The sequence below is a fragment of the Herpailurus yagouaroundi genome, unplaced genomic scaffold (genome assembly GCF_014898765.1).
Source record: "Herpailurus yagouaroundi ecotype Mexico unplaced genomic scaffold, PumYag 77, whole genome shotgun sequence".
Classification (NCBI taxonomy): Eukaryota; Metazoa; Chordata; class Mammalia; order Carnivora; family Felidae; genus Herpailurus; species Herpailurus yagouaroundi.
The window spans coordinates 21,570,403-21,588,045 of record NW_024412388.1 but is presented as its reverse complement, the minus strand read 5'-3'; the positions used below and the strand labels follow the sequence as shown (position 1 = coordinate 21,588,045).

Below are 17,643 nucleotides of genomic sequence, written 5' to 3'. Positions count from 1 at the left end.
AGTCTTGATATTGGTTCAAGTCCTGATTTGGGGGTGGTGGGATCAAGCCCAGCGTCAGGCTTCATGTGGAGTCTGCGTGGGATTCTCTCTCTCCCTCTCTGCCCCTCCCCCATTTCAAAATAAATAATTTTTTAAAAGATTAAATGATGTATCGGAGTTAAGAGGCTTAGCAAAGTTCCTTGATGACAGTAAGTGCTCAATTAATACTATTTGCCAATCCATAGGTACAACCCGTCTCTCGTCTCCACGCTTTTTTGCTGCCAATTCCCTTGTTAGAGTTCAACGGGATTATCCACGGGGTGCTTCGGTCCCAAGTGGTATCTCTGTCTAGATACGACCATAAAGGCAACTAAATCAACTAAAAATGGCGACCTGTAAGACATCCAAGGGCGTCAATTATCGGCTGTGCTAGCGTATACGATACGCGGAGACTGAAAGAAACAGCAAGGGCAGGGATCGCAACGCCGGGGTAGAAGGCAACGAGTTCGCCCACGCTGCCACCCAACCACAAGCAAGAAAAACCCCAACCGCCGGAGCGGAGAAACAGCCTAGGACCGCGACCACGTGTCAGAGAGCAGTCTGCGCATGCGTAAGCGAGGCGCGCGCCCGCCGGCCGGAAGAGCCGCGCGTTTCCGGGTTGGAGGCGGGGAGCGGTGCCGGAAGTACTCGGGGAGGGCCGAGCAGTCGGACCGGCTGCTGAGACGAACGCTTCACTGGGGCAGTCTCCGCATATCATGGGGAGATAGACGCTGCTGCCTGTGAGTCTTGGGCCCTGGCAGTTGAGGAAGAAGAGCGGGAGGAGGGAGTCAGGACCCAGACCCACAGTGGGTCAGTGTTTGAAGAACTATGTTGTGGAGGATACCGGGTTGTGCGAGGAATCAGGCTGTTGGGACGGGACTAAGGGGCTCCGGGCTCGGAGAAGACGCGGCTGTGGGGACCGGGGCTATAGACGGGACTTAAGGAACCGGGACGAATGTGAGTTCTCCGGCACCTGAGGGAAAGCGATGTGAGGGGAACAGGATTATGAGGACCCGTACTCTTAAGAGGAGAGGGTCTGAATGGAAAGGGGCGTGAAGACACGGGCTCCTGAAAGGTAAAAGCGGAGCTATGAGGACTTGGGCTCCTAAGAGACAGAAGCGGGACAGTCAAGACCCAGGCTCCTAAGGATTCAGAAACAGATTAGCGAAGACTTAGGTTCCTGAGGGGCAGGAGCGCTCAGAGACCACTTGGGTTTGGAATGAACGGCAGCGGGCAGTGAAGACGGGCTTCTGTGGGGACGGGATCAGGGCTTGGAGACTCCGAAGTACCTGAAGGAACAGGGCTGTGAGAACCCGAGCTCTCCAAAGCGGAGAGTATAAGGGGCCATGGCTGCAGGGAGATCAGCCTCCAAAGGAAAGGGAGAGTTTGGAAAAGATGCAGTGATCCATTTTTTTCCTCATATTCTCTGAATCCAGAGTGGTAAAGGATGTATTCAGGGGAAGACGACCCTTCCTTCGCGCTGCCTGCTTGGCTTTTGGCAGGCTTTTCTTGTGTCAGATACTTGTATCTAGGAAAGCCCACATGCAAGCATCTTCGTTTTCTGCTTCATTCTTACAAAGCTCTGATGTGAAGTTGAAGCCGTTTGAACTCAGTTATATACTTGATAAGTGCTTTAAATACCATTCCACCGAACCCTGATTGAGCACAGATCTCTGCATCTCAAATAAAAGAATGTTAGAGATAGGGGGACAGGATGGCCCAGAAAGATAATCTTTGTAAAACTCCTGTTTTATAGGTAAAGAGGCTGAGGTCCAAAGAAGGCTTAGGATCACATGAAGCAATGATTGATTCGATCATAATTTTGATATAGTACCCTGCTGTGCCTAGCAAATAGGAGATCTTGGCTAATAATATCCTTGAAAACACGCTTCTAGAATCTTTGCTTTAACGTCAAACTCAAGAAGGAAATTTTTACAAATTTAGTACTTTATTTCAAGTCTTGTGGCTGTATTGACATCAATACAGTGAATGTCACCAGTTAGGGAACCTTTAAAGGAACGCTTCTCCTCCCCCTCCCCCAACCCCAATATAGTAAGCCATTTAGAAAGTTGCAGATAAATAAGTTATATCCTATATTTTAGTATCAGGATTTATTGGAGATGGCTGCTTTTAGATAAGAATGTCAGGGATACCTGGACCAGTTACTTCCCTTCAATAATATCTTTTACTGAAACCTACACAGATTAATCAGGCACTATCGTAAGCACTTTCTTTTTTTTATATTAATTTTTTTTAACGTTTATTTATTTTTGAGACAGAGAGAGAGAGAGACAGAGCATAAACGGGGGAGGGTCAGAGAGAGGGAGACACAGAATCTGAATCAGGCTCCAGGCTCTGAGCTGTCAGCACAGAGCCCGACACGGGGCTCGAACTCACGGACTGGGAGATCATGACCTGAGCCGAAGTCGGCCGCTTAACCGACTGAGCCACCCAGGCGCCCCCGTAAGCACTTTCAAGTGTTATATTATTTAATTCTCACAACTCCACAAGTTAGATATTGTCAGTCCCATTGTGCAGATAAGGAAATTGGTTCAGAGAGGTTAGGTACCTTGCCTGAAAACACATGGAAATAAGTGGCCCATCCCCAGTCAAACCTTGTATATGTTTGACTAATTTTGTCTACTTTTCTAAGTGAATTCCTTTCCATATCTCAGTTTGCCCATCAACAAAATAGAAGTAACAGTTAAACAAAACATATTGAATGAAAGCACCTCCTCCTCCTTAAGATTTCTGTTAATACCAAGTACTATAACTTGCTAGGGTACTTATATAGTGTAGTATTTGAGAGCTAAATTTCTTTGTTTTTAAATAAGCATAGATATTCAAGATCTAAAAATGGGACCTGATTAGAACTTTTCCTTACAATGGAGAAAGATATATTTAATTTTAAATTTAGGAGGCCACAAAAGACCAATTTGAAGAACAAGGACTTAAATTGGATTAACTTTACAATTAATTGCAACATGAACTAGATGATTAGGGAAATTGGGCTCTTAGTTGAAACTACTGTGTTTTTTCCCCAAAGGGTTAGCTTATACTATTTTCAAGTGCCTCTACTATATACAAGTGATCAAAACTTACCCCAAATTATGAAGTAAAGCATTCCCATGACACCATTTCAAAATACTTGGTTTAATTAATGACAATTTATTCTTGAGTTAACATTCTAATCTACATTTGCAAAAGGTACTTATTTCACTCATATGTAGCTCTAGCATTGAATTATCATAATAGTGTTTCAAAGTACCTGATCAGAAAATCATTGTGGTAGAGAAGATCTGAACATGGAACGTATTACTTTTGATCTAAGGTCTTCATTGAAAGCCCCAGAATACTTTGGAGACTATACACAACCAGTGTTTATCAGTCTGTATTGTGAAATAGGTGTGCCAGTGGCAGAAGACAAACTGAAATCTGTACATATGGACTTAATCTAAAATCTTACATTAATTGTTAGAGCTGTAAGGACTTAAGAATTCGGATCCCACTCTTAATTATAGATGTAGAAAATTTGGTCAAAGGGAGCTCCTATAACTCTGTGGCAGAAGTAGTATGATACCCAACCCTCCTGACTTGGGCCTTCCCTGTGCCATAGTACCCCTCATCAGCCTCCTTTTGACCATTTACCACGACCATTTTTTTGCAGTCACTTTTTTCTTTTGTATTGTTTTTTAAGTTTTTTTTTTCAAAGCTTATTTATTTATTTTGAGAGAAAATCCCATCCCAAGCAGGCTCTGCAGTGTCAACACAGATCCCAATGTGGGACAGGAACTCCCAAACCTTGAGACCATGACCTTAGCCAGAATCAAGAGTCTGATGCTTAACTGACTGATCACCCAGGCACCCCACTTTTTTTTTTTTTTAATATCTGAAGTCATAAAAATGGTTATAGGATGCCACCAACACATACTACAATGGTTGAAAACCTTTAGCTTTAATGCACTGATTTTTATAACTAAGATTTAGAAGAGAGGAGCATATATATTATAATATTAGCAAACATGTTTATTTGTACTTTTCATGTGCCAGGCACTCTTCTAAGTGCTTTCTATACATAAATTCAATGTACTGTCACAACAGTCCCATGAGATATATAAAATGTGAATGCATTTTTCACATGAGGAAACTGAGGTATAAAGAGATTGGAATAACTTGCTCAAGGACGTAAAGCTGATTAATAAGTGGCAGAGTTGGTATTTGAACCCAGACATTGCCACCAGAGTCTGTCCTTGACCACTGTACTGTATTGCCTTTCTGTTAAGCCAAGACCACCTAAACAGAATCAAACTAGTCAAAAAAACTAATGGAAAGAAATGTTCCTCTCAAGTTTTACAGAATGCAATTAATGGATTTTTTTTTTTTTTTAAGGCTGGGAAATTTGAGCTCATTTAGATACATCTAGAAGCCAGTGAGAAAAGAAACAGATAGAAAACCCAGTCATTTAAGTCCTGTACCACAGTGATAGGGCTTTTATGCCATCAGCCTGGTAGTCCCCTTTACTCCACTATTTGGTTTAAATAATTCCTAAACATTTCATAAGTGAAAGGGTTTTAAAGACAATCTGTTCTTCTATTCCCCTATTCACTTAAAAAAATATATATATACATATATGTATATATATTTTGGACTGGTTCAGTCCAAAGAACATGCGACTCTTGATCTCAGGGTTGTAAGTTTGAGCCCCAATGTTGGGTGTAGAGATTACTTAAACTATTTTTTAAAACTTTTTTTTAAAGTTTATTTTCTGGGGCGCCTGGATGGCTCAGTCGGTTGAGCTTCCGACTTCGGCTCAGTCATGATCTCACGGTCTGTGAGTTCCAGCCCCGTGTCGGGCTCTGTGCTCAGAGCCTGGAGCCTGCTTCAGATTCTGTGTCTCCCTCTCTCTCTGCCCCTCCCCCATTCATGCTCTGTCTCTCTCTGTCTCAAAAATAAATAAACATTAAACAAAATTAAAAAAAAAATAAAGTTTATTTTCAGAGAAGGAGAGAGAGAGAGAACAGGGGAGGAACAGGGAGAGAAAGAGCGAATTCCAAGTAGGCTCCGCAGTGTCAGCTCAGATTCCAGCGTGGGGCTGGAACCCACAAACCATGAGATCATGACCTGAGCTGAAATCAAAAGTCGGATGCTGTACCGACTGAGCCACCCAGGCACCCTTTGTGAAAACTTTTTTTTTTTTTTTAAGTTTTATTTAAGTAATCTCTACACTCCAGGTGGGGCTCGAACTCACAACCCCAACATCGAGTTTCATGCTCTTCTAACTGAGCCAGCCAGGTGCCCCCCAAAATAAAATATAAAAAAATATCTGTTGGGGTGCCTGGGTGGTGCAGTCTTTTAGTGTCTGACTTGATCGCAGCTCAGGTCTTGATCTCAGGGTCATGAGTTCAAGCTCCGTGTTGGACTCTCTGCTGGGCATGAAGCCTACTTAAAAAAAAAATTGCTAATGAAACAGATGTCTAGAAAAGGCCATGGTCTTATAATTACTACAAGGTGTGACCCCCTCCCCCCATCTCCTAACCCTCTGAAAAATCAGAACCTCATAGTACAATGATAGGGTTGCAACTGGATTTCTGTTTGAGGTACAAGCTGTTAAAAGGAAAAGCAGCTAGGGCTGTTATCCTCAGCCTGTCACCCATAGTTTAAATGTAACTGGTGAGGAGGAGGGAGGATAGACTTGGTATTTAATTGAACTCCCAGCCACACAATCTTGTTTTGATAAAATTATGAAGTAAGTTTTACTGCAGATTACTGGGGCATGGACTCTCTGGACATAATTTCGTAAAAATCCCGTAGCATGTGATTTCCACATAGTAGTAGGTGCTAGTAAGGGTTTACTGTTACAATTGTTCTCTCAAACTGTCCCACAATTAATGTCTCTGTTTTTACACAGTAGTACTTCCCTATTTCTTAGCATTCCAAGTAAGTGAGAGTTAGAAATTTGAGTAGCCCAAAGGCAACCATGGTATATTACATAACAGAATTTAGGTTATTTACAGTCACTTCATGGCATTGTGCTTGGTCAGTATCATCCACAATTGGACTTGATGAAAGTTGTCAGTAAACAGGTGATTTGGAAATGGAGTCATTGACCATTTCAGAATGGTTATGATGTTTTGTTTTTAAATTTACATACCAAAAAACACACCCTTTTGGGAGTGCAGTTCTATGAGTTGTGACAATGCACACTTTCATGTAAGCACCATAACACTGCTCCCTAAAAGTTCCACCATCCCCAGAATTTTCTTCGTGCTGCTCCTTTGTAGTCAAACCCTAACCCACTCCAAGCCACTGGCAACCACTAATCTGTTCTCTCCATCCATATAGCTTTGCCTTTTCCAGAGTGTCATATAAATGGAATCATATAGTAAGTAGCCTTTTGTCTTGCCACTTTCACTTAGCATATGCATTTGATTATCCATGTTGTTGCATGTGTCCGTAGTTCTTCCTTACTATTGCTGAGTAGTACTCCATTATATAGATATATATTTATAGTTTATCCATTCACCAGTTGAAGGACAATCTATTTTTCCAGTTTTGGACAGTTATTAATAATGTTGCTGTAAACATTCACACACCAATTTTTGTGTGAATAGAAGTTTGCATTTCTTTAGTAAATACCTTAGGAGTGGGATTTCTGGGTCATATGATAAATATATACTTCACTTTATAAGAAACTGCAAACTGTTTTCTAAAGAAATTGCACCATTTTACATTCACACAGAAATGTATGATGATTTCAGTTGCTCAACATCCTCTCCAGCACTTGTCTATTTTTATTTTTTTTATTTTTTATTTTTTTAAACCATGACTTTGAATTTATTTTTTTTTTAATTTTTTTTCAACATTTATTATTTATTTTTGGGACAGAGAGAGACAGAGCATGAACGGGGAAGGGGCAGAGAGAGAGGGAGACACAGAATTGGAAACAGGCTCCAGGCTCCGAGCCATCAGCCCAGAGCCTGACGCGGGGCTCGAACTCACGGACCGCGAGATCGTGACCTGGCTGAAGTCGGACGCTCAACCGACTGCGCCACCCAGGCGCCCCTATTTTTAAAATTTTTAAATTATTCTAATAGTATTTAATGGTTATTCATTTCCCTCATTGCATTCTCCAGATGACTAATGATATTGAATATCTTTTCATGTGTTTGTCATCTGCATATCTTCTTAGGCATAGGGTCTGTTCAGATCTTTTGTCCATTTTTTAATTGCATTGTTACTTTTCTTGTTGAATTTTGAGAGTTCTTTATATAACCTGTATACAAGTTATTTGTCAGATATGTGATTTTTAATATTTTCTCTTCATGTATGACATGTCTTTATTTTCTTTTATGGAGCAGGAGTTTACATTTTGGTGAAGTTCACTTTATCAATTTCTTTCTTTTTTTTTTCACAAAGTTTATTTATTTTGAGAGAGAGAGAGAGAGAGTAGGGAGAGGCAGAGAAAGAGGGAGAGAGAGAATCCCAAGCAGGCTCTGCACTATTAGTGCAGAGTCCAGTGCGGGGCTGGAACTCACAAATCATGAGATCACAACCTGAGCCGAAGTCATACGCTTAAACGACTGAGCCACCAGGCACTCCTCAATTTCTTTCTTTTGTGGATTATGCTTTTGGTGTTACATGTAAGAACTCTGTCCTGACCCAAAGTTATGAAGATTTTTTTTTCCGTATATATTTTCTTCTAAAAGTTTTGTAGTTTTACATTTTTAATTTTAAGTGTATGATGAGTTTTGAGTTTGCTTTTTTATAAGGTATGAGATATAGGTTAAATTCGTTATTGTTGCTACTGCTGTTTTTTTTGTTATATTTTAAAAAGTTGTCAGAACTACCTATTTTTTCAGAGGAAACAAACCAAATACTACTTTAATTCTTTTTTTCATAGGTAGCATATACACATGGTACAGAATTTAGGCTATATGATGAAAAGTAAATCTTCTCCCACCTTGGTCCCATAGGCCACCCAGATACTACCATTCCCTTCCCTACCAAGATAACTGCTGTTATCAGTTTCTTATTTATCTTTCCAGGAATAATTTATGCATTTACAGTTATATGTCTTTTAAGAAATGATAACAAATTATTCTCACTATTCTGTACCTTGGATTTTCAATGAACAGTGTATTTTAGAGGTCCTTTCATGAGTTTTTTCATTTTTTAAAAACAGCTTTATTGAGATGTCATTGACATTATCATACAATTCACCATTATCAGATGTACAGTTCAATGGCTTTTTTATACATTCAGGGTTATGCAACCAACCATCACCATAATCTAATTTCAGATTATTTTGTCCCCTCCTAAAATAAACCCTTTACCATTAGCAGTCAATCCCTATTCTTCTCCCTTACGCTTCAGCCCTGGCAACCACTAATCCACTTTCTTGTCTTGATAGGTGTGTCTGTTCTGGACATTTCATATAAATGGAATGATACAACATGTCTTCTGTGACAGGATTCTTTCTTTTATTTATTTTGTTTAATTTTTAAGAATTTTTATTTAAGTAATTTCTACACCCAACATGGGGCTTGAACCCATGACCCTGAGATTAAGAGTTACAGCTCTTCCAGCTCAGACCTCGGAGAGTGATCTCCTCTGAGCCCCTCTGGTGTAAAATAAACCTCCTGCCTTCCAAAAACACAAAAACAAAAACAAAAAAGGGTTACAGCTCTTCCAATTGGGCCAGCCAGGTACCTCTGGATTCTTTCATTTAGCTTAATATTTTCATGAGTCTTATTCTTTTTCAGTGTATTTCATTGTGGTTATACCCTGATTTATTTAACTGTATCACTTTTGATGGACATTTAGGCTGATATTCCTTGTATGTACAGTATTATTTTTACATAGAAGTTCAACCGTAATATAAATTGCTAAACATGGAACTGTGGGGTCAAAACAATATATGTTTTTTAATTTTGGTAGATATTGCTAAGTAGCCCTGTATAGAGACCTCTAACAAATTTATATTCCCCCCACTCCAACAACAGATGAAATGACTATCCATAAAATTTTCAGAGTACATGTAAAACTTTTTCATCATTGCCAAAGGAGGAATAAATGGTTTTAATCTGTGTTTTTATTATGAATGAGAATAAAGGTAATTTCATTACTTTAAGAACTATTTGAATTTCTTGTACTGTGTTGTTTTGTTTTGTTTTGTTTTTTGCAATTTTTTTTTGGGTGGTTGGGTGCCTATTGATGTCTAAATATTTTTTATATGTAAAAGAAATTAGTTCTTTGTCTTTGATATATATATTGCATATATTTTTGCTAGTTTGTCTTTTTGTCCTTTATTATGTTTGTTGCCATGCAGACATTTTATTTTTGTTTTTTTAAAAATTTTATTTATTTGTCAGACAAATAAAATTACATTTTATTTTTATGTAATTGAACATGTCAAGTATTTTATGGCTCCTGAGCTTTGGGTCATCTTTATTTTATTTATGTATTTTAAAATGTTTATTTATTTTTCAAAGAGAGAGTGGGTGCAAGCAGGGGAGGGGCAGAGAGAGAGGGTGACAGAGGATCAGAAGCAGGCTCCATGCTGACAGCAGAGAGCCCAATGTGGGGATGGAACTTGTGATCCTGGAGCTCATGACCTGAGCTGATGTCAGACACTTAACTGACTGAGCCACTCAGGCGCCCCCTTTGGGCCATCTTTAGAAGGGCTTTTCATTTACTGCTGAGAATTTTTTCCCCCAATTTTAAAAATTGAGATAATTGTAGATTTATTTGCAGTTATAAGAAATAATACAGAGTGGAACACCTGGGTGGCTAAGTGGGCTAAGTGTCAGACTTTGGCTCAGGTCATGATCTCTTGGTTTGTGAGTTTCAGCCTTGCGTTGAGCTCTGTGCTGGGATTTTCTTTCTCCCCCTCTCTCTGTCCCTTCCCCACTCTCTCTCTCTCTCTCAAAATAAATAAATAATTTTTTTAATTAAAAAAAAATAACATACAGAGATCTCTTGTATACTTTGCCTAGTTTTCTCCAGTGGTAACATTTTGCAAAACTGTTGTGCAATATGACAATCAGGATATTGACCCTGATATAATCCACCAGTCTCATTCAGATTTACCCAGTTTTACTTGTATTTGTTGACTTGTATTCATTTGTGGATGTATGTGGATTAAGTCCTATACAATTTAGTCACTTTCATAGGTTCTTTTTTTTTTTTTTTTTTTTAGTGTTTATTTATTTATTTTGAGAGAGAGAGAGAGAGTAAGCAGGGGAGGGGCAGAGAGACAGAAAATCCCAAGCAGGCTCCACACTGTTAGCAAAGAGCCAGCCCATTGTGGGGCTTGAACCCACGAACCACGAGATCATGACCTGAGACAAAAGTCAAGAGTTGGTCATTGGTTGGTCATTGGTCACCTCACTGACTGAGTCACCCAGGAGCCCCTAAAGGTTCTTTTATCTGTCATCACAGTCCAGACACTGAATGATTCCATCACAAAGGTCCCTCATATTGCCCTTTTGTAACCACATCTGCTTCCCTGCTACTCAGTGCCTAACAACCTCACGAATCTCTTTCCTGTTCCTAAAATTTTGTCATTTCAGGGGTGCCTGGGTGGCGCAGTCGGTTAAGCGTCCGACTTCAGCCAGGTCACGATCTCGCACTCCGTGAGTTCGAGCCCCGCGCCAGGCTCTGGGCTGATGGCTCGGAGCCTGGAGCCTGTTTCCAATTCTGTGTCTCCCTCTCTCTCTGCCCCTCCCCCGTTCATGCTCTGTCTCTCCCTGTCCCAAAAATAAATAAACGTTGAAAAAAATAATAAAAAAAATAAAATTTTGTCATTTCAAAGATGTTATATAAATACATTTTTGGGGGCGCCTGGGTGGCGCAGTCGGTTAAGCGTCCGACTTCAGCCAGGTCACGATCTCGCGGTCCTTGAGTTCGAGCCCCGCGTCAGGCTCTGGGCTGATGGCTCAGAGCCTGGAGCCTGTTTCCCATTCTGTGTCTCCCTCTCTCTCTGCCCCTCCCCCGTTCATGCTCTGTCTCTCTCTGTCCCAAAAATAAATAAACGTTGAAAAAAAAAATTAAAAAAAAAATACATTTTTGTATTGTCTTTTGCTCAACGTAATTCTCTGGAGGTTCATGTAAGTTGTGTGTATCAAGTTTTTTTCTTTTTATTGATAAGTAATTTTCCATGATCTGGATATACCAGTTTGTTTAACCATTCACTTCTTGAGAGACACCTGAGCTGATTGCAGTTTTTGACTATTACAAATAAGGCTACTATGAGTATTCGTGTAAAGGTTTTGGTGTGAACATAAGTTCTCATTTCTCTAGGATAAATGCCTAGGACTTCAGTTGTTGGGTCGTGTAATAGTTGCATATTAAGAGTTTTTTTTTTTTTCTGAGCCAACTTTATTGAGGTATAATTTGTGTACAATAAAATGCACATTGTAAGTATTTAGTTTGATGGGTTTTCAGAAATGTATGCAGCTGTGTAAGCATCACCCCCCTCAAGATATAGAGCATTTATATCTACTTCACAAACGTCCCCCATACCCCTGTTCAGTCTCTGCCCCATCTATTGCTAGAGTTTAGTTTTTAGATCATTAGAGATTAGAATTTCATATAAACGGAATCAGGGGTGCCTGGGTGGTGCAATCAGTTAAACGTTGGACTCTCTTGATTTTGGCTCAGATCATAATCTCATGGTTCATGGAATTGAGCCCCAAGTTGAGAGATTCTCTCTCCTCCCATTCTCTCTGCAGCCCCCCTCAAAATGAATGAACTTTAAAAATGAAATACAAATACGGGGTGCCTGGGTGGCTCAGTCGATTGAGCGTCCGACTTCGGCTCAGGTCATGATCTCACAGTTCCTGAGTGCTAGCTAGCCCTGTGTTGGGCTCTGTGCTGACAGCTCAGAGCCTGGAGCCTGCTTCAGATTCTGTGTCTCCCTCTCTGTCTGCTCCTCCCCCTCTCATGCTCTGTTTCTCTCTCCTTCAAAAATAAAAACATAAAACAAATTTTTTTAATGAAATACAAATTTAAAAATTAAATAAATGGAATCATAGAGTATTTCTTTTGAGACTGGATTTTTTTTTTGCTTAAATATTTTTTGAGATTCATCCCTGTTGTTTTGTGTATTAATGGTTTGTTCTTTTTTCCCCTTTTTTCTTTTTAGAGTAGGCTCGACACCCAATGTAGGACTTGAACTCCGACCCTGAGATTAAGAGTCGCATGCTCTACCTGCTGAGCCAGCCAGGCACCCCCTCCCCCCTTTTTTTTTCTAATTTTTTTTTTTACTTTATTTTTTTAAATGATTATTTATTTTGAGAGAGAGAGAGAGAAAGACACACACATACTCACACATACACACGTGCATGCACGAGAGCAGGAGAGGGGTACAGAGAGAGGGATTGAAAGAATCCCAAGCAGGCTTTGCAACGTCAACACAGACCCCATCTCAGGGCTTCATCTCATGAACCATGAGATCATGACCTGAGCTGAGATATAGAGTCGGATGCTCACCCGACTGAGCCACCCAGGCACCCCTAGTTTTTTAATAAACTATTTCTTAGAACAGTTTTAGGGGCACCTGGGTGGCTCAGTGGGGTAAGCATCCGACTTTGGCTCAGGTCATAATCTCGTGGTTCATGAGTTCGAGCCCGCGTCAGGCTCTGTGCTGACAGTTCAGAGCCTGGAACCTGCTTCGGATCCTGTGTCTCCTTTTTTCTCTGTGCTCCTCCCCCACTTGTGCTCTGTCTCTCAAAAATGAATAAACGTTAAGAAAAAATTTAGAACAGTTAAGATTTACAGAAAAATTGGGAAGGTAATAGGGTTTCCATACACCCAGTTTCTCCATAGCAATATCTTACATTAGTATGGTGCATTTGTTAAAACTAATGAGCCAATATTAATACAGTATTATTAACTGAAGTCCATCATTTATTCAGATCTTAGTTTCTCCATTTGTCTTCATGTCTCTTTAGGCTTCTCTGTGACAGTATATCCTTAGATTTTTTAAGAAACTGCAAACTGTTTTAGAGTGGCTGTCCTGTTTACATTCCCACTTGCAATGTGCTAGTGATCCATTTTCTCTGCATCCTTGTCAGTATTTGGCGCTATCACTATTTTTTATTTTAGGCATACTTCTAGGTGTGTAGTTTCATCTTACTGCAGTTTTAATTTGCCTTTCTTTAATGACTAATGATGTTGAATACCTTTTCTTGTGCTTCATTTGCCATCTGTATGACTTTGGTGAAATATCTGGTCAGGTCTTCTGTGCATTTTGTAATTGAATTAGTTAAAAAAAAAAAAGACGTGTTGAGTTTTGAGAATTCTGTATACTTTATAGATACTAGTCTTTTGTTGGATATGTAGTTTGTAAATACTTTCTCCTCGTCTGTAGCTCGTCTTTTCATCCTTTCTACGTAGGCTTTCACATAGGAAACATTTTTAATTTGATGAAGGCCAATTTATCAATATTTCCTTTTATTGATTGCATTTAGTGTCAAGTCTAAGAACTCTTGTCTAGCTAGAGCCCAAAGATTTTCTCCTGTTTTTTCTAAAAGTATTATAGTTGTGGGGCGCCTGGGTGGCGCAGTCGGTTGAGCGTCCGACTTCAGCCAGGTCACGATCTCGCGGTCCGTGAGTTCGAGCCCCGCATCAGGCTCTGGGCTGATGGCTCAGAGCCTGGAGCCTGTTTCCGATTCTGTGTCTCCCTCTCTCTCTGCCCCTCCCCCGTTCATGCTCTGTCTCTCTCTGTCCCAAAAATAAATACATGTTGATAAAAGTATTATAGTTGTACATTAGATATTATTAAAGTATACGATCCATTTTGGGTTAGTTTTTTTAAATAAAGTGAGAGGGTTATATTTCTGAATATTTTTTAAATCTCCTATATTCTAGTATTTTATATTTAACATTTAAGATAATTCATTTTATATTTAAGATTTAAATATTTGATCCGTCTGCAATAAAAGAGTGTATGAAGGGAGGAATATATATATACCCCCCCTCATTCCAGATGGGTCAAATATTTAAATTTTAAACACGAAACCAGATGTTTTCCAGATGTACTCATATACCATCATGTATTCAATAATCTATCTTTTCCTTATTGATATATGCTATGAACATGAGAATATAGGTTTGTGTGGGAACACAAGTTTTTATTTTTCTGGGATAAATGCCTAAGAGTGCAATCCTTTATTTATTTGGGTGGGGGTTGGGTGATTTGGTTTCCTGTCCTTAATAGTGGTATAATTTGTATATACAATAAAATGCACAGATCTTAAATATTCAGTGTGATGACTTTCACATTGTGTAAATCCATGTAATCATCACCCATCCAAATACGGTGTTTTAAATCCAACCAAATAAAGGAATAGTCTAGGAAACTATGGGCAGTGTCAGTCTGGTAATGAGTGGTTATCATCTGCTTTGTTTTGTTTTGTTTTAATGGAAGAAATAGCTCACTTAACAGAATTATTGAAAATGCAGAAGTAATGTTTGCTTCTCAACAAAACAATACAGTAAATTGCAGTCTAGTTTCTTAGGGAGAAACTTTGATGTTTCTTATATTGTATGGATTCCCCTTATTTCATTAAAACAACTTATTTCATTAATAGTCATTGGAGCTATTCCTTAATGTTAATTCCAAACTTGACATATGATTATTCATATTTGGTGCTGTGTAGATTGTGTTCTTGTCTACAGGTCTTATTATAGAAATTCCCATTATGCAGAAATCTCTATTACAAAAAAAGTCTTCTACTTATTTTGAGCAATACCCAGTACTCTTTGGGAAGTCCCTTGAAGGTTATGGGAATGTTATTTGAAGGGTATAATATGTTCAGTGTGGTGAACATACTGATAATCTTTAATAAGTCTCTTTCATAAAACTTGCTGTGGGTAAATAGTTTGTTTTTATAACATTACAGAACAACTATTAACCACATTCTCAGTCTTTCCCTCTCCTGATTCTTCTGTTGGTACCATTTGTGGGTAAGAGAGAAGGAGTGCATACGGTTAAAAAACAAACCAGTGATCTTGATGCTCTGCTGTCCCCCTCAGCTGACTCTTGGCCAAGTTTCTCTTGGTCATTTAACCAGTGCATAGTTAGTTGCTCTTCTTAAGGGTAAACCAGGAAAGGTGATTTCTCATGTTAGAAAGTTAGACGGTTTGTCGGGGAGGAACTCAGCAACTGGGGCAAGAGTTCACACGTATAGATGCTCATTTAGGTTGCTAAGCTTCACCACGTTCTGATAACCACTGCCATGATTCCTGCAAGTTCAAGTTTCACAATTTGGCCAATGAAGTTTCCATATGCTGCTAGTTTATCCCTAACGCTAGAACATCCGTTTCATTAGAAGAGAATTTATATTACTATAATCTTCATTAATTTTAAAAGCTGCGTATGAAAGAGATGGAGATATTTCTCTTGGTAATGAGTAAGAATAAGGAGACAGGAATATGGATGCGTTTCTCCACATCCAGTTTGCTTGGATTCTGGCCCGTGAAGATGTGCCAGCCATGCAACTGAAATGGTTCTGTGGCAAGAGTGGTGCTTGATGCCAGTTGTTCATTTACAGGTAGCTTTTGAAAATGGCTGCCTCTCAGTTCACCGGGCTCACAGCTGTTGCTGATGTAATTAAAGATCTAGACACTCAGATAGCTGTAAGTAAGCTCGTTGAGGCTGCTGTTGACAGAATTTGGTAAATGTGCTTCTGATCTTGATGACACCAAAGCTGCTGTCCACAGAGTCTACCTCATGGCTTTAAAATTTAGGAGTCTTGGCTACTCCAGGCTAGGGACTCTGCATGTACTTAAAGATTGCTAACACTCAGAGAAAATTTGCTCTTGATGACAAAGAACAGCTTACTTTTAACAGTTGCTAAAAATCGTGTTGATTAGACATAGCCCTGACATAGATTTAAGCATGTTTTGAAGTGCCAAAATGAACTAATCTGTTTTCTGAAGTTTTGTGACTGGTTTTAAGTATGTGATTGTGCCATGATTTATTTGAATTTAACATTATTTGCTGTTGAAAAATAACACATTTAGTACTTAACCAAGTATTCTATTTTTACGAAGTCTTCAAAAATGTCTTACTCATTCTAGTTTATTTTTGTATAAGATTTCTCATTTCATTTACTTATTTAATTTTGTGGACTATTTCATTTAGATTTTAGAGAAAAGATAGTTTCTAAATATGAGGTGAGAGCAATGAACATTCCTCATTCCGTCCATTTTTAATGTGCAGGTATCACATGGTCACTATCCCAGAAATCCTAAAGACCTTTCAAGTCCAAGAGACTTTATATAAGTTTACTTTCAAAACTTACCCTTTATTAAAGATGTTTCTGGAGTTAATTCTCTTGTTTTCCTTCTACAGTTGATTGGCCTTGGTCCTCACAGCTCCAAAAAGAAACAGGATCTTGATAAGCTCTATGAGCTGAAGTCCAAAGCTCGGCAGATTATGAACCAGTTTGGCCCCTCAGCCCTAATCAACCTTTCCAATTTCTCATCCATAAAACCGGAACCAGCCAGCACTCCTCCACAAGGCTCCATGGCCAATAGCACTACAGTGGTAAAGATACCAGGCACTCCTGGGACTGGAGGGCGTCTCAGCCCTGAAAATAATCAGGTATCATTTCTTATTTTTGGTTCTTTATAGGTACCTCTTATCTGTTATTTGAACCAATAATGCTTTGGGAGATGTCTGTCTATCTCAGATGCTGCTTCTTCCTTTTAGCTGGAAAAGGTCTTTTCCCTCCTTTGGACTTCTTTATTTTTTTTATTTTCTAATTTTGTTGTTGTTGTTTATTTATTGTTGAGAGAGAGAGAGAGTGTGTGTGAGCAGGGAAGGGGCAGAGAGAGAGAGAGGGAGACACAGAATGTGAAGCAGGCTCCAGGCTCTGAACTGTCAGCACAGAGCCCGACATGGGACTCAAACTCACAAGCTGTGAGATCATGACCTGAGCCGAAGTCGGACGCTTAACCCACTGAGCCACCCAGTCGCCCTATATAGGTTTGTTATTCATTCTCTGTCTCTCTCTGTCCCAAAAATAAATAAAACGTTGAAAAAAAAAATTAAAAAAAAAAAAAAAAGGGGCGCCTGGGTGGCGCAGTCGGTTAAGCGTCCGACTTCAGCCAGGTCACGATCTCGCGGTCCTTGAGTTCGAGCCCCGCGTCAGGCTCTGGGCTGATGGCTCAGAGCCTGGAGCCTGTTTCCCATTCTGTGTCTCCCTCTCTCTCTGCCCCTCCCCCGTTCATGCTCTGTCTCTCTCTGTCCCAAAAATAAATAAAACGTTGAAAAAAAAAATTTAAATAGGTTTGTTAGGGGGCGCCTGGGTATCTCAGTGGGTTGAGCATCCAAATTTGGCTCAGGTCGTGATCTTGCCATTCATCAGAGCCCTGCGTCGGGATAGCTGCTGTCAGCACAGAGCCCACTTTGGGTCCTCTGTCTCCCTCTCTGTCTGCGCCTCCCTTGCTCACACTGTCTCTCTGAAAAATAAAATTTAAATTTAAAAGAAATTTAAAGAGTTTTACTATTTATTTATTTATTTATTTATTTATTTATTTATTTATCTTTAGCTTATTTTGAGAGAGAGTGAGAGAGCAGAGGAGGGGCAGAGAGAGAGAGCAAGAATCCCAAAC

The 17,643-nt window shown here is 39.6% G+C and overlaps 1 protein-coding gene across 2 annotated transcripts in view; it reads left to right on the top strand.

Annotated features, from left to right (window-relative positions):
* Positions 1–634: 634 nt before the first annotated feature.
* Positions 635–17,643, top strand: part of TAF12 (TATA-box binding protein associated factor 12) — a 33,074-nt gene continuing 16,065 nt past the window's right edge. The window contains exons 1-3 of one of the 2 annotated variants that reach the window (XM_040466849.1): positions 656–758; positions 15,576–15,660; positions 16,379–16,630. In XM_040466849.1, coding sequence (XP_040322783.1) covers positions 15,589–15,660; positions 16,379–16,630 — 324 coding nt within the window. In that variant the 5' untranslated portion in view covers positions 656–758; positions 15,576–15,588. Of the gene's footprint in view, positions 759–15,575; positions 15,661–16,378; positions 16,631–17,643 lie in introns of both variants that reach the window. The other variant, XM_040466853.1, reaches the window with a different exon arrangement.